We start from the raw sequence: 23,690 nt of genomic DNA on the forward strand, positions 1-23,690 counted from the left end.
TACGGAAATGCCGGCGGTTTCCCCCACTAGGTATAATTGAAACAGAAAGTCCGTGGAGGAAATCTCTGTGAAATTTAATCTAAACCGCTGAACCATGAAGAACCACGATGCAATGCCGCGGGACGTCCCGTGGAGCCTTAGCCTTAGGGTGTAATAGGGTATGTGTGGTCTGGTTTCGAAGGATATCAGTACAGCAGTGTGCATCACTTCCCCATACTTCCATCTGAACACTTCTCTGCGACATTGATAAAGGTCTTGGCGAGACTCAAACATAAGGTTCAGGTTTTGCTCAATGTACCTTTTTAAAGAACACCTATAGAGGAGATCTAAGAAATAGAAAAGAGGCAGGGTGGCAATTTAGTCCATGACTTACTAGGATGTCACAGCGAGGTACATGCATTATATAGTAGCATGTGATGTATGTCAGATGGCAATCTGGAATGAATGCAGCTATTTTATCTAAATTGTAAGGCGTAGGATATAATTTTGGTTCACTGATCGATGAAGATCACTACACAGGGGAATGAATCACGCACGTACTACTAGATATGACAGCTGTCATACACACGCATTATATCTACTCTACCATATACAGTATTGTAGGAGTCGACATATGAACACATTTACATAAAATAAAAAAACATAATAGTGAGTTTTACACCTGCCTTAAAGAGCCTGTAACTTAGCAACAGTTTGCCCCATCAATACTTTGATATTCAATTCCTTCTCCCTCAATGCACAATTTTACATTTGGAGAAATTTTATGGTATTATGTATTGTTTTCACCATCTTTCCAGACTGCTAAATCATTTTCATGGTTCCTATGCCTGAAGGAATTTCTGTTCTCATCCCAATCATATGCAAAAGAGTAAACATTACGGTATTAGGTGCAATTGGTTTCTTGTATTGGATCTTAAGGATTCCAAGCACCCTCTTGATGAAGCTGTATATAATGTAGCTTTGTGCAAGCGTATAGTCAGCTGCACAAGCGATATAACTAATACTAAAGGTCACCGCACAACTAATTCACTTTTGGGCCTGATTATTGATGTTACTTTATACAGAGGTGTCAGCTTGATAAATCTCGCCCCTGTTTATGATGCTTTCTAGCGGCAGGGAGACCTCACCATGTAAATCACAATGCAGCTTTCATTTCTCAGGAACAGAATACAAAATGGAAGCTGTTCTGTGATTGGTTGATATGGGCAACTAAGGCAGTTTTAAGAAATGTGCCCCATTATTCCTTTTCCTGTTTTATGTTAATCCCTTGACCAGATTCAATGGAACATTAAGATTTGTGTAATCCTTATTTTATTACAATGAGATACAATAAAAATTGGGGTTAAAATCCTGAATACAGTTCTTGCATGATACGGTGTACAGTATGTCGCCCAGCTTGTACTGGTCCTCAAACTGCAATCTTATTGAGAACTATTGTGGGCACTATATCGGTGGCCATCTAGCCTTCCTAGAAAAAGATATAGCAATAGTAAGAATTATCTCATTTTGGGGGTGATGGAGAGGTTTAAAGGGTTTTTCACATTAATGAAATTTATCCTCTAACCACAGGATAGGAACTAAGTGTTTGATCACTGGCCTTTTGCAGTAAGTAGGAAAATGAGATCCACCAGTGCCCCATGGGTATGGAACAATGGCACACGTGTGGTTACCACTCAATTTACTTTTATGGGGCTGATGGAGAAGCACCACCATTTCAATCCCATAGAGCACTTGAGGACACTTGTGGGCCCCCATTCTCTGCATAACTGGGGGTCCATTATTTTGAAGGAAGTGAATAAAGGGAAAATCATTTAAAGTTAACCTACCTATGTGCAGTTGTCAGGGCCATTGCTGCAGAGTGAATGTACCATTTTTGTGTCAATTTTACAATCTTGCTGCCGAGCAGATCAACCAAATAGGCTATTTTATGCATTCATGACAAAAATGTATCTGCCTGAGCTCCTGTTTTACATTGTGGACATTAGGCATTGTCAATCTTTATTTTGGGACGCTGGTCAGCAACCGTAACCAAATATGGCACAGCCATGCCTTGGCTCCACTGAAGAGCTAATGGACAGCACTACTCATCGACACAAAAATAATATGTTCACTATGTCACCAACAGGCCCGACAACACCATATACTTGGTATGAAAGTAATTTTGGCAATATAAGCCTTTTAATTTGTTCATGAGTACCCCAATCTTTCATTTTCATTACTAGTGCCCATGGTACCATTTTTTACCATAGTATCAAAACAATATATTTCACATGTTTATTATCATAAAATACTGATGTTTGCATCAAACACAGAATGTATTCCAATTTACAGAAAAGAAAGATCTTAGCACTTTCATGTACACGATCATCCAATTATCAGATCTCATAGACTCCAAAGGAAAACAGAAAGTGACCATATTATCAAACCATTCATACAATGCGAAAATATCTCACACTTAACTGCATTTTTATTCCCAGCCTAGCATTTAGCTGATGTAGTAAATTCTAGTAAAAATGTACTTTTATACTTGTAGAAGGAAAAAAAATTCCACCAGGGAATAGAACGTTTTATGCATTTTATGAGAAGCTTTCATCAGCAGAGCCGGGTGATGTTTTATTTACAAACAGAGTGAGCCAGTTTGTTCTAGTGCATTGGGATGGTACTCCAAGAGTCACAAAAAAGATGTCAGTGCAAAACTGAAGGGTCACTAGGCATATCTTACCATACACACAGTATCCTACCAATTACATGATGTAGGTGGACTTTTATATATTCATCTCCTATGAAAAGGAGAAGTCTCCTACCTGCTACTTCTTTATGCCTAGAGATACAGAAAACCCGACTATGAGAGACTCATGTGAGTAAAAGATCGCTGGATACGGTTTTTAAAAGCTGGCAGGGAGAGGCTCTTCAGCTGCTAGCAAGAGTTGTTTAGTGTAAACTAAGTGCCAGACAGCCAAGGAATGTATTTGTTGTTATTTTGTTTGATTGATTTGTGCATATAAGCTTATCAATTATCTCTAGGTTCACACCTGCATTCAGGTTTCCGTTTGTGGGATCTGATTGGGGACCCCACGAATAGAAACCTAATCCACTTACATAAACGGTTACCCGCGGAAACCCATGGACCTCATAGACTATAAGGGCTAGTTCACACGGGGATTCCGCGTGTGCACATTCCGTCGTGGCTGCCGCAACGGGATGCCAATGCAGTGCATGGCATCCCGTCGTGACTTTCTGCTCCGGATTAGGCCCAAATGAATGGGCCTAGTCCGGAGGGGGGTATCGCGAGGCGGACGCCGCGGCTGAATTAGCCGCAGAATCCGCCTGAAGAAAGGGCATCTTGCTTCCTTTTTGTGTGAGCGGGAACAAACTGCTAGCACATAGACCTCTATTGTGAAGGGGCGCATTTTGAGGTGGATTCGGCGTCAAAATTCGCCCCCTCTTGCCCCGTGTGAACTAACCCTAATGGGGTCTGCTGGGTTTCCGCCTGAGAAAATGCCGCATTTTTTAAGGATAATGATGAACAGAATGCCCAAATGGGTAACAAGCACAGGTGTGAATCTAGCCTAAGCTGCGCCGCTCACTTATAGTACAAACTGTAGTGGCAAGTGTAGGAACTGCAGTACTGTCCCATAGACTTCAATGGAACAGAACTGCAGTGTCTACACTCGCTGAGCGAGCATCATGGCTCACTGTATGTAAACGTTACCGAAAGGCATGCTATCTCAGTGCAGGTGATCCTGCAGGGATCCTGGGTTTTGGACCATCACAGATCTAATATTGATATTCATCCTAAAGATAGGCCATCAATACTACAAAATGGATAACCCTTTAACCCCTTAGTGACCAGCCTGTTTTGGACCTTAATGACCAAGCCACATTTTGGAAATTTGCCCTGTGTGACTTTATCAGTGAATAATTCTGTAACAGTATAGCGCATCCAAGCGATTCTGATATTGTTTTTTCGTGACATGTTGTACTTTACTGAGAAGGTACAATTAGACTGATATAACTTGCGTAAATTTATTAAAAAACTCGCAAATGCGGAAAATTTTTAAAATTTTTCAATGTTTTCCATTTTCAGCTGCGATATCTCACATATGCACAATAATACAGGGCAAAAAAGTTAGTAGTTATATATTTCTAAATATTCCTTTTGTGTTTCAAGCATATTTGAAATAATTTTAACATATTTGAGTAATTTAGACAATTTAGAAGTTTATCAAGTTTATAAGCAAAATTTGGAAATTTTGAGTTTGTGATTTTTTCCTGTACCAAGCGATGTTTGCAGACAGGAATAGGTGGCATAATGACAGAAACCCCCATTAAATGACCCAATTTGTAAAACTAGACCCCTTCAGGTATTCTTTGAGGGGTTTAGTGAGCATTTTGATCAAACAAATATTGTTTTGCAAGAATTATTACAAATGATGAAAAAAATAAAATTTTCATTTTCTTCAAATATGTGTCATTTTAAAGCCAGTTTTTTTGCACACAACACATCAAAAAGAAGAAACACACCCCAAAATATATCACCCCACTTCTCCCGTGTTAAAAAATGTACACTTTGTGGCCTTCGTCCTATGTACACACATACAGCAGGGCCCAAGAGGTAGAGAGGGCCAAATGGATTTCAAAACACAAATTTTGCTTGCAGATATTTTAGGCCCATTGCACATTTCAACAAGATTTGAGTTACCAAAGCAATTGAAACCCCCCATAAATTACCCCATTTTATAAACTAGACCCCTTAAGGTATTCATTGAGGGGTATAGTGAGTACTTTGGCCCCATAAGTTTTGAGAAAATTTGCATCAAACAAAAAAATTTCATATTTTTTTTACACAAAAGTGTCATTTTATAGGCAGTTTTTTTGCACATATCACATGAAAATGAAGAAAAACACCCCAAAATAGATGACCTCATTTCTCCTGTGTTCAAAAATGTACACTTTGTGGCCTTAATTCTATGTATGGACGCACGGTAGGGCCCAAAAAGAAGGGAGTACCAACTGGATTTTAAGACACAAATTTTGTTTGCAGATATTTTAGGCCCATTGCGCATTCAAACAAGATTTGAGTTACCAAAACAATTGAAAACCCCAATAAATGACCCCATTTTATAAACTAGACCCCTTGAGGTATTCATTGAGGGATATAGTGAGTATTTTTACCCCATAGATTTTAAAAGAATTTGTGTCAAACAAAAAATTCTCATATTTTTTACACAAAAGAGTCATTTTAAAGGCAGTTTTTTTACACAACAACGCATGAAAATGAAGAAAAACACCCCAAAATAGATGGCCCCATTTCTCCCGTGTTCAAAAATGTACACTTTGTAGCCTTAATCCTATGTACGGACGCACGGTAGGCCCCAAAAAGAAGGGAGCACCAACTGGATTTCAGAACACAAATTTTGCTTCCAAATGTTTCAGGCCCATTGCACATTCAAACAAGATTTGCGTTACCAAAATAATTTAAAACCCCAATAAATGACCCTGTTTTATAAACTAGACCCCTTAAGGTATTAATTGAGGAGTATAGTGAGTATTTTGACCCTATAGCCGTTTCACAGATTTTACTAACCTTGGGATGTGTAGGTTAAAAATTACTAAAATGTCCCTTTATCCCCAAAGTTTTCATTTTCACAAGGGGTTAAAAGAGAAAAAGCCCCCCACAGTTTGTTACACAATTTCTCCTGAACACGGCAATACCCCATATGTGGCCATAATCTGCTGTATGGGTACATGATGGGGCTCAGAATGGGAAGAGCGCAATTTGGCTTTTGGAGGGCAGATGTTGCTGGAATAGTTTTCAGGTGCCATGTCGCATTTGCTGAGCCCCTAAAGTACCAATACAATGGAAACCCCTCAAAGGTGACCCCATTTTAAAAACTACACCCTTCAAAGAATGTATCAAGGCGTATTATCACTTTGAGCCTAAAAATTCTTCCAAAAAATTAATGTACAAAATGAAAATTTAAATTTTGAAAGAAATATGCCATTTCGGTGCCCAATACGTTGCCCCCACTTTGTGTTGTCAGAGACCTGCACTCCTAAAACTATTAAGTGGGCCATCCCGGGTAGAAAAAAGTTATATATGTGGGTGTAAACTGCTGCTTGGGCACACAGCAGGGCTCAGAAGGGAAGGTGCATTGCACTTTTTAGATTTTGGGGTACAGAGTTAGAGGGACCCTCTGGGCGCCATGACATTTTTGCAGAGCCCTGGAGGTGACAGTAAACTGGAATTCCCCAAGAAGTGACCCCATTTTGTAGGGGCAATTTTAGGGTCTTCCCAAATGTGACATGGTGTCCAAAAACGAAGAATCTAAATCTGAACTCCAAAAGCACATATCGCTCCTTCACATCTGCTCCCTGCTGGGTACCCAAATGGCAGTGTATGCCCACATGTATGACACTGGTGTACCCCGGATAACGGACTTAATGCCATATGTGGGTAGAAATGGCTATTTGGGTACAGCCGCACACAGAAGGGAAGGAACGCTATTTTGGTTTTTGGCGCACAGTTTGGTTTTTGGACGTCACTTTTGCAAAGCCCCTGAAGTGCCAATAAAGTAGAATCCGCAGACATGTCACCCCATTTTGGACACTACCCCACTGATGGGATTTATCAAGTGGCGTAGCGAGCGTTTTTAACCCTTGAGTGTTGCATTTATTTAGTTTCCAGAAATGAAATCGTAGCTGATAATGAGAAGTTAAAAATGAAATTTTTCCAGAGATTCGCCATTTCAGTGCCCGGTATGTTGTGCCCAACTTATGTCAGCAGAGATACACACTCCAAAAACTGGTAAGTGGGTATCCCGGGCACAACAGCTTTCAGAGCGTTCATCTCTGATACAAGTCGGGCACAATATATTACGCACTGAAAGGACGGATTCCTGGAAAAATTGTCATTTTCCCCTTTCACAATCAGCTTCGTATTCATTTATGGATAATAAGTTATAGCAACACTTGGGGGTTAAAAATGCTCTCTGTACCCCTGGATAAATCCTTCAGGGGTGTAGTTTCCAAAATAAGGTCACATATCAGGGGATTCCACTTTACTGGTGTTTCAGCTCTGCAAAAGTGTCATGGCATCCAAAAACCAAACCGTCTGCGCTCCAAAAACCCAATAACCCTTCTTCCCTTCTGTGTCCAGCTGTGCCCTAATATCAGTTTATACCCACATATGACATTACGTCCGTTATCCCGGATACACCAGTGTCATACATGTGTCATACATGTGGCATAAACTGCAGTTTGGGCGCACAGCAGGGCGCAGAAGGGAAGGAGCACGATGCGGCTTTTGGAGCACAGATTCATATGTTTGGTATCTGGACGCCATGTCATGTTTGTAGAGCCTGTAAGGTACCAGAAAAGTGGATTCCCCAAAGGAGTGACCCCATTTTGAAAACTGCACCCCTCAAAGAATTTCTCAGGGGGTGTAGTGAGTATTAGTATCCCAGACGTGACTGCACAGCGGATGGCAAAGAGGGAATATGTAAGCGGTGCGGAGGACATTGCAGACACCAAATTGCCTACTATGTCCCAGTAGCTCCTATGATTGGTGGAGTCACTCTGGGGGTCACTTCTGGTGTCTTTTTGCTCATAAGCTGTAAATCTGGGGTATCCCCTGATATCCGCTCGCACAGTTTATATATTCCCTTCCTGATGCAGCCAGTCGTGTTCTAATAATTTGGCGATTTTGGTTTTTTTTTGCCTTCACATTGCTAGATGCTATATTTTCTTTATTTTTATGGTGACATGGCCATATAAGGGCTTGCTGTTTGCGGGATGAGATGCATTTTGTAATGACACCATTTTTGGGTGCCTACAACTTATTGAATACATTTTATTAACCCTTTTTTGCTGGATTTAAAAAAGAAAAAAATCAATTCTGGCATTGCATTTTACCTTTTTAATTTTGCGCCATGCAGCGTACAGTATAAGTAACATGTGACCTTTATTCTGCGGGTCGGTACGGTTATGGCGATACCTCATTTGTATTATTTTTTTATGTGATACTAATTCTGTAGAATAAAAACACATTTGGGGACATAAATCAGTGATTTTTGCATCGCCATCTTCTGAGAGGCGTAACATTTTTATTTTTCAGTTGACAGTGTTGGTTGGGGGGTTTATTTTTTTGCGGGACAACCTGCGCTTTTTATTGGTACTGTTGTGGGGTGCATATGACTTTTTGTTCACTTTTTATAGCATATTTTGTAAGGTAAGATTCGAAAAATCACTACTTTCGGCGGGTTTTTTCCTTTTTTTTTCCGACGTGCACCGTGTACATTAAATGTTGCTTCAGTTTTATTGTACAGATTGTTACGGACGCGGTGATACCAAATATGCATTGTTTTTATTACTTTTTAGGTTTTTTTTTTAATATAATTCATTTTCTATAAAAAAGGGCATTTTTGGGGCTTTATAACTTTATTCACTTTTATTATAAACTTTATTTATTTTTCACTTTTTTTCTCTTACTTTTTCATGTGTCCCTTTAGGACACTTGGATTAGTGATGCTTTGATAAAAGCATCACTAATTCTCTATTAGACGCTGCAGGACACAGCTGTCAGTGTCTTGCAGCGTCTAGAGGAAGTCAGTCGCAGGGGCTGCCTGCGTCTGACTTCCTCTTACCCCGGGCAGGATCAACCAGGTATTGGGGGTCTTTAGCAGTCTGGGGTCACTGGCCAGACCCCAGACTGCATGTTTTTCATATCGGCACCCCCCGATCTCGCCGCGGGGGGTGCCGATCATACCGGCAGCATCACGGAACCGCTTCAGTTCCGTGATCATGTTTGATCATGGAACTGAAGGGGTTAAAACCCCCCGATCGGAGACCCCTCCGATGGGGGGTAATGGAGCAGGGTCTTAGCTGTCAGGTACAGCTAAGATCCGCTCCATTTACGTCGGCACTGACAGGGAATCCTTCCCTGACTGCCCGACGTAATTTTACTATAGGGCAGTCAGGAAGGACCTGTCAGTGCCGACGTAATTTTACTATGGGCCGGTCGTTAAGGGGTTAAGGAAGTTAGGCTGAGTAAACAGGCAACTTGGGTAGGTTGTAAAACATAGGTTTACTTTTGCTAACATTAGCCACATTCTGTTAATTCTGTAATCTGTTACCACTTTGTTGTCAAATATTTCTACTAACAATATAGCAGTAATAACCTGTTGCAATTGACAGTATTTTCATGAAAACGTAATTCCTATAATAATGGATGGTTAAGAATCGCTGACATTTAATTGAATGAAAATGTCTTTAACTGATATTATTTGTTCCTTCTAGTTGTATCAATGTCATAGAGCATCACAGTGTCTGACATCATTGTCAGTAAGTTGTTACATTAAAAGCATTGGCAATGCATGGGTGCAGAGTTTAAAATACACTAATGGTAAATTTTAACTTATATGCCAACAACATTGACAATGATCTACAGAGCACATCACATTTAGTCTCACTATGTTCCCTTACATTAGGTTCAATCTAATGTGTCTATAGATTGGCAACCTAGGACATAAAATGACCAAAATCAATAAGAGGTTTTACTATTTCAGGCCCGGTGTCACATCTGGTATTGTTACTTCATTAGCAGTGAATAATTAAACATATAACGATCCCTTTTGTTCTCAATAAATCTGAAATAGTTCGCAGACCTTTGATCGTCCTTTTTCTGCATTTTCGCCATCCAAATAATTCTCCCAAAGCATTATCATAAAGGTCAAAAAAGACTTTAGACATTCACAGTGCAGCTTGACATTATATGAAAACATTAGCTGCAGGAAACAGATAAAAATATAGTCTTATAATTCAACCCCCTCCCCCCAAAAGAGGAATAAATGGAGGAAAATAAACCAAGATCTGCACCAAATGTCAATCCGCTGTAGGTGATATAGGAGCTTTTTATATATTAATCAATAGTGGGTTTGATCTGGTCTGTAATTTAATGAAGCGAAAGGCTCGTGATGAATTTGCACAGCGCTGAATGAGTTAATTTCCAAGATGTTAAAGTCAAGATTGAACTGTTATCTTTTACAGCAGAAAAAGCCAGATGACATGAATATTCAGGACAAGCAGGATAAAAAACAATTATAATGATGTGATTTAGTCGGTCTGAACTCTAATCTGGCAAATTCCTTCGCATCCAAGGAACAGACACAGAATCTACATTCTAATTTCAGCTCCTTGTCTGCATCTCTTAGAGGAACGTGGGACAGATATGGGAAGATCTCAATCAGTCATGAAGCTTATGAAAAGTAAAATTGGAGTGAATTTCCGGCGGGCATTAAATCAAGCAAGAATAAGATTTGTGTAGAATAAGGGATTTTTTTGGAAGAGAGTACGAAGTCTTGTCATCTCATGGGGATATGTGCTTTGAAAATGAAAGAACAAAAAAATGCTTGAGCAATTTTTAATATAAACCAATACATAAAAATGGTTACAAACAAAAATGGAATTGAAAAACATGAAGTTCTTCAAAAAGCTGACTTTGTACCCACAAGCGAATCATATAAACGTGACCTGAGCTAAAGGATACCATTCCCCCAAATCATGATTAGAGGGCTCCAAAAAGAGATAAGGATCCTGTATGCAGAGTCTGGATTACTGTAGATACCTTACCCCAGAAGACAGCCAAAATATGTTTGGAAAGAAGAAGAAAAGATGTATTAACCCGGTATAAACTTAGATCAGTCTATACATTTATACATGTGCATATTTATCACAGTGCGTCTTGCTTACATTATATCATTATTGGTTGGCTAGGCAGGTTTGCTAGTTTTTAGCACATTTTCAAGCTCAAAATTCTGGCACATTTAGCAAAGTAACTTCCCCCTCCCCAATAGTGTTTGATTTCCCTATAGCATCACCACAGGGAGAATAAAGCATTACATGGTTTCCTAAGAAATCAATAGACTATCTGTGTAATTCAGAATTGTATTTCTATACCAAATATCCTAGACTGCAAATAGCAACCTATGAAAACATGTAGCTTTTGCACAATATGAAAGAAAACATCCTCTCTGCATTAGATACAGGCTTATACAGTATAAGAGAATTCTCTACTCCATTATACAACTTAAAATGTTGTATCATTCCCTACAGTTCCATAAAAACACACAGTACTGTGTAATCTCATCTCATAACACAACTGCCTCCCTCCTCCTATATAGTTTGTCTCTTTGCTGATATGTCTAAAAGTAGCTCTTTATAGAAGTTAAACTTTAGTGATGGCATAACCTTTGGCGATAGTCTAGCAGGATTTTAATGGGAAGTGTAGCACTAACCTGATGCCGCTGATAACAATTAGCACAATACATATTCGTCTGCTTTAACGGAAGAATCTTTACTGTTTAATAATGTTAAATTGGCTAATAAAATCCCAGGCGAATTATATTAAAAAGTACAAGAGGTTGGGGTGAATACTTTTTATAGGAACTGTATAGGTATATCTCGTATAATTAATCTGCTCCTCTACTAGTAGTAGAAATGACACAAGACTTCTACGGGTGGATAAGAAATATCTCAAATGAATACCATTAATCTTGAGAATCAGTTTTGGAGAAGATAATTCATAGATGACATCCAATATGGCAGCAATCCTGTATAATTTCTTGGGCTGTTCCTGTTCTGTTAAAACATATTTCATCATATCTGTTACTTGAAGATGTAAGCTGAAATTCGTGAACCAGGGTCCAAACGGTACCTTTACAATAACTACAACAATTCTATGCAATGACTCTACATACTGTAAAACATAGACAAAGAACGGATACACACATTACGAAGTTTAGGGGGTTATTTATTAAAGTAGGATAGCTACCCCTTTACAGGTAGTATATTTATTATTGGATGGTTACTCGCTGTTCTCTTGATGCAAAATGACAAGCACTCCAAGTTGTTATTTAACATATCTCTTTAAAGAATTTTTAATTATTTCATTTTACACTTTCCATCTCACCATCTATATTAAAAAAGTACTATATTCTGCAATTTTCACTCTCGCCACTAAACATAATAATATACTGATACTTCGGCCAACTGCCAATTCTGTAGGGATTTTCATTGCAACTATCATCTCATTTTTATTTTAATAACTTTTTTTTATTAACTTTTTTTCAATATAAGCAAAACAAGCAGGGAAAAGAAAAGGTATACAGATATGTCATGCGGCACAGAAGATACATCCGAACAACTGTCTACCTCTAATTAAAACAGTCCATAACATTAAAGCTTGTCTGTCCAAAACTGCACTAATGGAAGGAATGGGACCTGCATCTGTGAACGGGTGCTTAATAGGTACAGCTTATCACTGGACAAAAAACGACCAAGATAAAAAATTCAATAGAGGGAAGAGGGGTAGGGAGTGCACAGACAGTAACATAATACAATAAACCAAAAGAAAGAACAGCACTTACAACAACAAATTGTTCTTGTAATCACAAAGTAAGTTACACAGGGTAAAAAATAAGAGAGTCAAACACATTGTCACCCTAAAGGTCTCCCTGCTCTTACTGCAGGGCCCCACCGCCATCTCACTCCAAGTGTGTGTGATGCCATCATCACTTCCCTATTAAGCAACATCTCTGCCCAGTTCTTCCTCCACAAGTAAAAGAGCTTATCTAAACAGTCACCTTTTACGCTGAGTTCACACAGGGTATTTTAGTCTGGATTTGAGACTGTATCCTGATCCTGAAATCAATGGGAGCCAGTGAGTTCTTTTGTTCAGAAGTGATTTGTTCCGGCTCCCAGAAAAAAAAGAACGGACATGCTCATTCTTCAGGCGGAGTCGCCCCGCGAATCCGCCTGAAGACACTCCCTCCTCCAGACTAGGCCCATTCATTTGGTCCTAATCCAAAGCGGAGTGTGTGTGACTAGAACACAGATGTGAACCGGGCTAAGAAATGGTAGATGAAACAAAGGGTTTCATGCAATAGTCTTATGAAGAGAAGCACAGAATTTGGAGTTCTGTATCAGAAAAATGAAGTTTGACTACAAAGATCGTACGGCAGCAAATAGTGGCTAACCACACGTGGCTGATGCATGATTTAGGTAACTGTGCACCCACTGGCCACCCTGGGTAGTTGACATGCGGTTGATCACAATGTGTGGCCATATTGTAGAGATTTTTATCAAATAAATAGGTAAAGCAGGTTGGACCTACAATGATTTAATGTTACAGTAGAGACAGGAGGTTGTAGTGGTTTTTGATGCTTGGTTACCTTTGTGCTTTGATTCACAATAGAAAACCGTATGCTAAACCCTGTAGAATGCTTTCTGTTCGTGGAGTCATTCTTCACAAGGGCATATAGACATTTCTGTCTTTGTACTCAATTATGTCTGTAGTAAAGAAATGAAAATGAGAGCTCCTGGCACTATAATAGTAAAGAATCCCCCTGAGTATCTATTATAAGAGCAGCCAATTATAACAAAAAATTGTGTCGCTAGAATGCTACACCCACCTCATGTGCCCAGGTATATAGGTACATATTATTGGAATATAGACTGTAAAAAAGTACCCAATGCAACCATCGTAAAACCATGGAGCTTGACAAAATGCATTTTAAGGAATCATAATTCTCTATAAAATCACTTTCAGTGATCCAATGGGATGTGTCTGAGGTTTAAGGTGAACCTAGAAGCATAGATAAAATAGTGATGAATGGATACAGCAAAACCATAGAACAAGATGAGATGACCTTTACTGCCTCCATTCAACCATTTTTTCAACACTGAGCCTGGGCAAAAACAGCATGGCGCAATCGAGTTATTATTCTGAAATACCAGGTAGTCTAACTACATTACGAACAATAATCATAAAAGAAGGATAAAAAAAAGGTGCAGGTGTCAGGCAAAGACAGCACTTATACAATTACATTCTGAAAACGCTTGTCTAGATTAACATTTAGCTGTGATCAGCTGCACCAGCCCCCCTTCTGCTGAGCGCTTTGGTTGATGAGGATTTTCCTTAACGTGACAACCTGGGAGCGCATGTTCACTAATTAAAGTGTACTGCAAAATGTGAGAAAATTACATGAAGAAGGAAAATAGACGGTGTTAAAATACACTCACCGGCCACTTTATTAGGTACACCTGTCCAACTGCTCGTTAACACTTAATTTCTAATCAGCCAATCACATGGCGGCAACTCAGTGCATTTAGGCATGTAGACATGGTCAAGACAATCTCCTGCAGTTCAAACCGAGCATCAGTATGGGGAAGAAAGGTGATTTGAGTGCCTTTGAACGTGGCATGGTTGTTGATGCCAGAAGGGCTGGTCTGAGTATTTCAGAAACTGCTGATCTACTGGGATTTTCACGCAAAACCATCTCTAGGGTTTACAGAGAATGGTCCGAAAAAGAAAAAACATCCAGTGAGCGGCAGTTCTGTGGGCGGAAATGCGTTGTTGATGCCAGAGGTCAGAGGAGAATGGCCAGACTGGTTCGAGCTGATAGAAAGGCAACAGTGACTCAAATAGCCACCCGTTACAACCAAGGTAGCCAGAAGAGCATCTCTGAACGCACAGTACGTCGAACTTTGAGGCAGATGGGCTACAGCAGCAGAAGACCACACCGGGTGCCACTCCTTTCAGCTAAGAACAGGAAACTGAGGCTACAATTTGCACAAGCTCATCGAAATTGGACAATTGAAGATTGGAAAAACGTTGCCTGGTCTGATGAGTCTCGATTTCTGCTGCGACATTCGGATGGTAGGGTCAGAATTTGGCGTCAACAACATGAAAGCATGGATCCATCCTGCCTTGTATCAACGGTTCAGGCTGGTGGTGGTGGTGTCATGGTGTGGGGAATATTTTCTTGGCACTCTTTGGGCCCCTTGGTACCAATTGAGCATCGTTGCAACGCCAAAGCCTACCTGAGTATTGTTGCTGACCATGTCCATCCCTTTATGACCACAATGTACCCAACATCTGATGGCTACTTTCAGCAGGATAATGCGCCATGTCATAAAGTTGGAATCATCTCAGACTGGTTTCTTGAACATGACAATGAGTTCACTGTACTCCAATGGCCTCCACAGTCACCAGATCTCAATCCAATAGAGCATCTTTGGGATGTGGTGGAACGGGAGATTCGCATCATGGATGTGCAGCCGACAAATCTGCGGCAACTGTGTGATGCCATCATGTCAATATGGACCAAAATCTCTGAGGAATGCTTCCAGCACCTTGTTGAATCTATGCCACGAAGAATTGAGGCAGTTCTGAAGGCAAAAGGGGGTCCAACCCGTTACTAGCATGGTGTACCTAATAAAGTGGCCGGTGAGTGTATATATTACTTGAGCTACACTTGAATCTTTCTTCACTGCAATATGTCAGCCCATTTGAAATGACGCATAAAAAAAAATAATAATATTGTCTATTACTGGTCACTTCATAGTCGCTAACTTTTCAACAAACTTTAGATAAATCAATAGCACAAGCAAATCTAAAACATTTTTCCTATATATCTTATCAGACAAATATGCTTCTTTCTCCATTTCTTCCCCACCCTCTTAATCTCTTCAATAACTATGAAATCTCTCCTGAATTCATCATGGCCTCTGACAATAGACTATAAGCTCATTGAAGTATCAAATTACATCTGCCTATAGAAGTCTAAAGAGTCTTCTTCTGCCTGCTGCCACCACCACTTAATCCCTTCAGCTTGTGCATCCCATATCACAACGTTGATGCTTAACTGCATCAGGACATTGCTGACAGAGATGTGATATGGAATGCACGGGGGACACTGAAGGGCTCAAGAGGAAGTGGAGGCGGCCATGGGCAGCAGGGATCGGTAAGTAGGGCCGCAATACTTGGCATTTGTAGGGTGAATCTTACAAGATTGCCGGACCGGAAAATTTTGTAAAATTTGCACCAAACACTGTAGGGGTCATGATGGGATGTTATACAGTGTAAAGGGGCTTACTATGGAACATTATACCTTGTGAAGAGGCCACTATGGGAAAATATACTGTACGAAAAAGCCACTATGGGATATACCTTGTGAAGGGGACATTACTAGACATTATACTGTGTGGAAGAGCTGCTATGGAACCTTATACTGTGTGAAGGGGCCACTATGGGACATTATACATTGTGAAGGGGCCGCTATGGGACATTTTCCCTAGTGAAGGGGCCACTATGGGAAATTATACTGTGTGAAGGGGCCACTGTAGGGCATTATAGTGTGTGCAAATGGTGCATTATACTATGTGGGGGCCAGGTAAGAGAGCACTAACCTGTGTGATGGGGCCTCCAAGTCAAGAGTTTGCTCTGGGCCCCAGTTATGCCCTCTACTTGTATGTTCCCCTGTTCTTCTGTTATCAGTGCTATTAGCCTTTGCAGCAGGTAAAAGTTAAGTGGTCCGTAGTGCTTTACTATTAGTGGCATGTCACCTCAGCCATTGACACTGAAGCACTTGGAAATGCCTATGTGGCTATTAACTGGTATTAGTGCTGGCGCTAACATGTGAACAGAGGAACATACAAGTAAAAAAACTACAACTTGCATCAATGAAGCAGCAGTTGTAGAGGAATATCACTTGCTTCACTGATGCGTGGTGGTGACGGGTCCTCTAGAAGTATCAAGGTTAAAACCGCCAAGTTAGCATTTACTCATCCCGCTTAGCATACTCAGTATACAAAAGATACAAGATTTGTGATGGATATTGTACTTCTGAAGCCAACAACCCCATCCGTTTATGATCTAATGTTTTAACAAAACTGAATACTTTGTGATTCAATTCGGTGAAATGGCCGCCACAAAATATATTGTGCAGAGAAAACAGCATAGAATACACAAGTGTGTGATGTTCTGGCCTTGTCTGACATCATCTGACAGCCTCTCATCCAATAATGAGTGGTGGGTGAAGACCTTGCAGTGCTGATGTCACAGACAGAAGATAACGCTCTTTGCAACAAGATGAGGCATTTTGTGATACACAAGCTAGAGGACAGACGTGTTATTCATCACTGCATGATCCAAAACAATTGCTCCATTTTCTGCTATAAAACAGCATCAACAGTTACGATAGAACTACAGAATAACAGTCCATCATATTATTTCATACCACTTTGCCACTCATGTTGCCACAGATACCATCACTGCCATCACTCAGCAAGACATGTCCTGCCGCCTGGTCCATAATATTATTCCATGTTGTACTGCCATATAAGTTGCCTCAGGTACCACCACTGCCATCACTCAGCCAGACTTGTCCTGTGGCTTGGCCTATTATATTATTCCATACTGTACTACCTGCCACTCATGTTGCCACAGGTATCATCACTGCCATCACATGTTAGTCTGGTCCATCATATTATTCCATGATGTACTGACTCTCACATTGCCACAGCTACAGAACGTGCCATCACTCAGCCAGACTTGTCCTGTGGCCTGGTCTATCACTTTCTACTATACCATACTGCTGCTGTCACAGCGTTGGCATAAAAAAGTTATATTGAAAACAGTCCCCATTGCAAAAAACCTGTATCAGAAATGTCAAAGCCATTTTGATTTCACATCTGCTCTCATGAAACAATAATTTGATGGTTATTTTGGAAAGTCACCTCTTCTTCATCATCACTATTCAACTGGGCTCACAGCCACAAACCTTTCTTCAAAATATCAAGTAACACTTAGAAGACCAAGTATAAAACTATTTCTTTTTGCAATATAACCATTATGTCTGTATAATATAGCAAGTGCGCAAGCACCTTTCCCCTGAAAAAGGATCATTTTTGGAGCGTTTGTCAGCAAAGCAAGTGTCAGCGCAATGTATGGTTAAATTCGGAGTCTGTAACCACTGCTTACCATTCGTTTTTCCATAGACATACATATCACACTCACTTTACATAACTTTGGCTTGTTTGTCAAAGTTATGTAAAGAGCAGCTTTCTAGGAGCCCTGACAGTGTCATACAATAGTTTTTCAACAAATTTAAGCTCCAGTTTGTACCAGACATATTCAACACGAAATGAATCATTGATCCAAACCACCTGAACCGAAACAAATCTTCAGAGGTTCATCCATCTTTCCGCAGGTCCTATGATCACCAGTGTACCAAAGCTTTTTCTATCACTATATTTCCAGCATTATTTGGAAACATAAATGAATAAGCCTGGAAACATGCATTATGTACTGACCTCTACTAATGGTCTAGGCTTGCGCTCCACAGAAAACCTGAAGTGACAAAGTTCACAGTAGCTTGTGTTGGAGGATGAAAGCCAGTGCTCTAGGCAGCTGCGGTGTATTGTCCCTAGTGTTCCCGTACATTCACATGGGGAGAGAAGGTCTTCTTGGTTACTTCCTTCATGACAAATCCTGCACATTGGGCGATCATTGAAAGTGCTGTAAGATAAAGACGTAAAGACAGGATTTTTGTTATATTGTTATATTTGATATCATAGATACAATTCATCTAAGCTTACTGTATACAAGCAGATTGGAATATACTTGTAGTCTACTTTACACCATTTCCAGGGATAGTTGAGGCTACAAATGCTGGGAATGTAAAACACAAAAAGCTCATTTTCCTACAACGAATGAATTGCAGGTTAATAGATTTAATACAAAATATATTAAGATGTTAATTATAATTACAGGTTGAATTAAATTGTTTTGTGACATTCCACCTCATTACATATAGTACTGTGCAAACGTTTACACAGGTATAAGATGGTGCAAAGTAAGAACGCTTTCAGAAATAGAAGCGTGCATAGTTAATTAACAAAACTAATGAATGAACAAGAGAGAAAGCTGAAATGATATCAATATTTGGTGTGCCCACCCTCTGACTTCAAAGCAGCATTAATTCTTCTCAGTACACGTTAACATGGTTTATGAAGGACCTCAGCAGGAAGGTTGTTCCAGACATCTTGGAGAACTAAGTACAGATCTTCTGAGGATGTACTTTTGCTCACATCCTTCTGACTCTTTATGTGATCCCAGACAAACTGGATGATGCTGAGACCAGGGCACTGTGGGGGTCATATCATCACTTCCAAGACTCATCCACGAAGGGTGGTCACATCAAATATTGATATGATTTACATTTCTCTTTTCATTTTCATTCAATTAATTTTGTTAATTGACAACAATAAACTATTAACGCTTCTATATATGAAAGCATTCTTACTTTGCACCAATTTCCGCTCCTGCCTAAAACCTGCATAGTACTCAGTCTTTAATGAATCATTAAACTGGAGAAAGCCTATATGAACATATGGGTGGAATGCCCCATTGAACCGATTTAGTGAGATTGTAGTCTGTAGGAAACTGGGGGCACCCAAATGACATGGTCACCTATAGTCAACATTCACTTTTAGTGTAGTCAAAACCTTTATTCTGATTATTGCACACAGAACATATCTTCAATATGGATTAATACAGGGGTGCACAACCTGGTCCCCAACCATCTCTGGCACCCCTAAGGTTCTTCTCCTTTCAGTAATATAGAAACAAACAATGGTTGTGTATTAATGAATGAAGAGAGCTTCATTATAATATATGCGGATGTAAAACACTTGCCGGTTTCCATAATTCTCATAAACTATGATGGAGAAAGCCACACTTATGTATGCTCACCTCAATTCCTTTTCTCTGGATTGACTAATTGTGTAGTAGGAGAGCCACATTCTCAGTAGAAGGGTAAATGCTAAAAATAAGATTTATATGGCATATACTATCAATATATCACTATGATGGGAATACCGCATTAAATGTATTGTGGCCTTTGGGAGTAACACTATCTAACATTGTGATCCTCAGATCAGAAAGGTTGTGCACACTGTGTCTAATAAGTTAATTGTAAAATAGTTTGTGAGAAATAGACCCTATCGGCACGATATTGACTTAAATGTCAGATGTGAATTAGCACTGTCTTTTGATAGACCTTCGATGCCTAATGACAATGACATTTGTAATGCACTTTTCTCACCAAGAGACTCAAAACAGAGGCAGTGTTCTGAAGCTGGGGAATTAGTGGCTGACATACAGGCGTTCATACTCAACCCCCACAAGGGTCAGGTTTTCTACCGGAAGCCATATACCTATCAGCCATATACCTATCAGTGACATGGGAAGAACATACATATTCAATGCAAATATTTCCCGTGATCGGATTCAAAGCCACCATGCTTCAGAGCCCTGTTTTATTATGTCCATTATCATATCAGAATTAGGGCCCATCAGTGGATCTTTAAGTACTCTGTAGGGCAAGTTCAACCATGGTCTCAGCAGTCAAATACTAGAAGTAAGCCATTACATAAGAAACTAGTACCATGACCATCCAGCTAATCCCACTCCCCTTTACAAGCACTGCAATGGCTAATGATAAAAGGAATGGGACCACCCCAAGCAAAAGACTTCTTCTCTCCACAAGACTCATGGCAGCTGCTATGTGTGGAACATACAAACAATAAAAAAGTGAGGTACTATCACGAGTTTAGCTAGCAGATATGCAGATGACAATGTGTTTTCCTTATAATTATGTCCACATGAATGAAATCCAAGGCGACAAAGGAAAAATAGCAATGGAAAAAATAGGTGTTTGAAGTTCATTGACCAAAGAGTTAAGGCGACTTCAACCAATTCAAGAGAAAATGGCGGGTTTTTAAAAAAAAAAAAAAAAAATCTTGTATAGGGAATTGAATGTCCTGTGAAGTCAAAGACATATATACACAATATAATCTATATTTATGATGAAGAGAGGGAAGGTGGATATTTTTTGTAACCTGTAGCTGAAATACTATACCAATTGTAGTAGAGTATAGCACAACCATAGTGGTTTGTCCTTGAAAAGACCTTGGAGAGTTACACATTGTAGAATCTAAGTAAATACTAGAAAACAGCGCGGAATCACTCAAACTGTAACTACCCTGTCTTGTATAGCTAATACTTTATACTACACGACCTGGCTATTAATACTTAGGTTCAAGTGTCCTCATGGCTTAGTGTCCTTTTAAGATTGCTAACCATAGGTTACTCTACCTATTATTAGAATGATATGGATCACTTTTTCCCACACTTTTAAGTGATATATTTCTGAGTGTCATCTATACAGACTCTACCATATATTATTACGTATATTAAAGCACAGTTCTCTATCTTTCCCTACAGGAAATGAATGAAATATGGTTTTATCTTAGTACGGCCAATACACCATTTTTAGTTTCTGCAACTTGATTTATTTCCCCTGAAAAGCCCCTCTCCCTTGTGGTTTTGGATAGCTTTATATAATGTATTTATTTTTACCCAGCCACAATAAATCACTATTGTTAAATCAATGGCATTAAGAACGCTGTTCCACTTGAGACTCTGTACTGATAGGCAGTGAATATTTCACAGTGCTATATTTTTAGCATGACAGAATGTTAAACCTAATATGAAAAGGAAGTTGGATATGTTAACAAACTTCTAACTGGTGTGGTTCGGAGTGATACCATGCATATATTGGGATAGCTTAAAGGGATTCTACTATTAAACTACCTTTTTTTCTAATGAACACGTCGGAATAGCCTTAAGAAAGGCTATACGTCTCCTACCTTTAGACGTGGTCTCCGCCGCACCGTTCCGTAGAAATACCGGTTTTAACCGGTATGCAAATGAGCTCTCCGCAGCAATGAGGGCGGGCCCCAGCGCTGAAACACCGATGAACGCATCCCCATTGCTGCCCAGAGCTCTTTCCTGCGCCGCCTCCTTCTTCTGCAGCAACTCTGCCTCTTCTGGCTTCTCTTGCTCTTGTAGTTCTATACACGAGCATAGAGAGGCCACCCCAAAATGGCCGCCGGCCGGCTCCTGTATTGAACTGCAAGAGCAGGTACCCCAAAATGGCCGCCGGTGCTGGAGTCCTGGGTTCGAATCCTGCCAGGAACAACATCTCCAAGGAGTTTGTATGTTCTCCCCGTGTTTGTGTGGATTTCCTCCCATTCTACAAAGACATACCGATAGGACAAAAAAAAAAAAAAAAAAAAAGTACATTGTGATCCCTATATGGGGCTCACAATCTACAAAAAAAAAAAAGAAAAAAAAAAGGTGAATAGAAAAGCACTTTATCAGTATAGTTCAGCACCTCTTTATATATGTCCTGTATAATCCTGCGGATGTTTCTGAGTGAGAGAGACCATTATAGAGAAGATTTACCCGCTGTGTGCAGTGTATGACAGCTATGCCCACCAACTCAGAGAGGATTATTATTTTATTTATTTTTTAATTTTTTTGGGGGGGGGAGCAGGGGAATAGGTTAATATCAAGGGCAGTGATGATCTAAGGGGGTATTATTAATATATGGGGTTACTGGGCCAAGCATTGGTAATACAAATAGTTCATTAGGGGTATTATTAATCTAAGAGGGGCATTGTGGCTGACAATGGTAATACAAATAAATCATTAGGAAGTATTGTTAATCTAAGAGGGCATTGGGAAGCAGCATTTATGTCAGGTATTATTAATCAATCGGGTATTGTGCTAATTTAGGGTGAGCATTATTGATTTAAAGGAGATGTCCAGGAATTTCAGATGTCAGGAAGGAGGATAGCTGTTTCCAGTGCTCCAGTGTCCGATGCCATTGTCCAGTCCATTGCGCGTTTTGACTTTGCCAGATGGAAGTCTTGTGCTGCACGTGACTGCTGAGGCCACAGGAAAGGAATCTGTGACGTCACTCACATACGTTGCCAGTTCCTTTCCTGTGGCCAATTACTGGCCTCAGCAGTCACATGTGGCCCAAGACTTCTATCATCAAAGGCATGGCTCATGCTAGACTGGAGCACTGAAGACAGGTGAGTATGTTTTGTTCACTGTATGGTGATAATATTGGTAAAACTGCATCGGGGGCTACTTGGATAGGTCCCCCCCCCCCTCCTGTGCCAAACCCCTAGCTATGCCTCTGGTTCATGGGTATAACTGGCCAGTTCTAAGGGGCCCTCCGAGCACTTTATTGCAATCCCATCACCTATTTGAAGCTACCGAAAGAATACCCAATCAGAATTTGTCATGGGACCCGACAAGTCTGTTCCTTGTCTCCTGCACTGTTTGCCTTTGCCATAGAACCACTAGCAATTCCCATCCGCTCACATCCTGATATAGGAAGTGTGCGGATTGGGAACCATGAATAGCTTTCCTGTTGTATCCATGCTATAATTCAATAAATACCTTTGAAACTAAGATGTTAAAAGGGGCCTCCAACAAAAATCCGAGGGCAGACTTGGCCACTGTTGGGACCTCCATTAGTCATCTGTAATCTGTGGAGGATCCTGGCAGCGAATATTAAATTCCCCAGCAGCCTCACAACAGAGGAAATGATGCATTACACATTTTTTATTGAAATCAATGCAATGCATGGACATGTCAGGCTCTTCAGAGTGAAAGATGGTCTTTGTAGCTACTCTCTGCTCAGGTTTATTAATGAGGGTTCCAGAGTGAGGTTCTATCTACTCAGGAATGGGTTTTCTAAACTTTCAAGGTTGTCCTTTCTACATAAATACACCATGGCAGTAATGAAGAACATAATATCTACTGTCATTATAGGGAACAATGCATTAGTAGGTACACTGTAAGAGATATGCCCTAAGATGAGGCCACGATATGCGAGCAGCGCGACCTTATTCACTCTGAATTCTTTGGCTTGCATGTAATGCATTTCCATTAATGGTATTTTTCCACTTTAGTAGTCACGGTTGGTTGA

General features: G+C 40.1%; 1 protein-coding gene across 1 annotated transcript in view; it reads right to left on the reverse strand.

The window, feature by feature from the left end:
• MARCHF3 (membrane associated ring-CH-type finger 3) overlaps positions 1–23,690 on the reverse strand; it is a 180,576-nt gene that overhangs the window by 46,124 nt on the left and 110,762 nt on the right. The window contains exon 3 of the mRNA XM_075272502.1: positions 18,154–18,358. Coding sequence (XP_075128603.1) covers positions 18,154–18,358 — 205 coding nt within the window. The remainder of the gene's footprint in view (positions 1–18,153; positions 18,359–23,690) is intronic.

The sequence above is a fragment of the Leptodactylus fuscus genome, chromosome 1 (genome assembly GCF_031893055.1).
Source record: "Leptodactylus fuscus isolate aLepFus1 chromosome 1, aLepFus1.hap2, whole genome shotgun sequence".
Lineage (NCBI taxonomy): Eukaryota > Metazoa > Chordata > Amphibia > Anura > Leptodactylidae > Leptodactylus > Leptodactylus fuscus.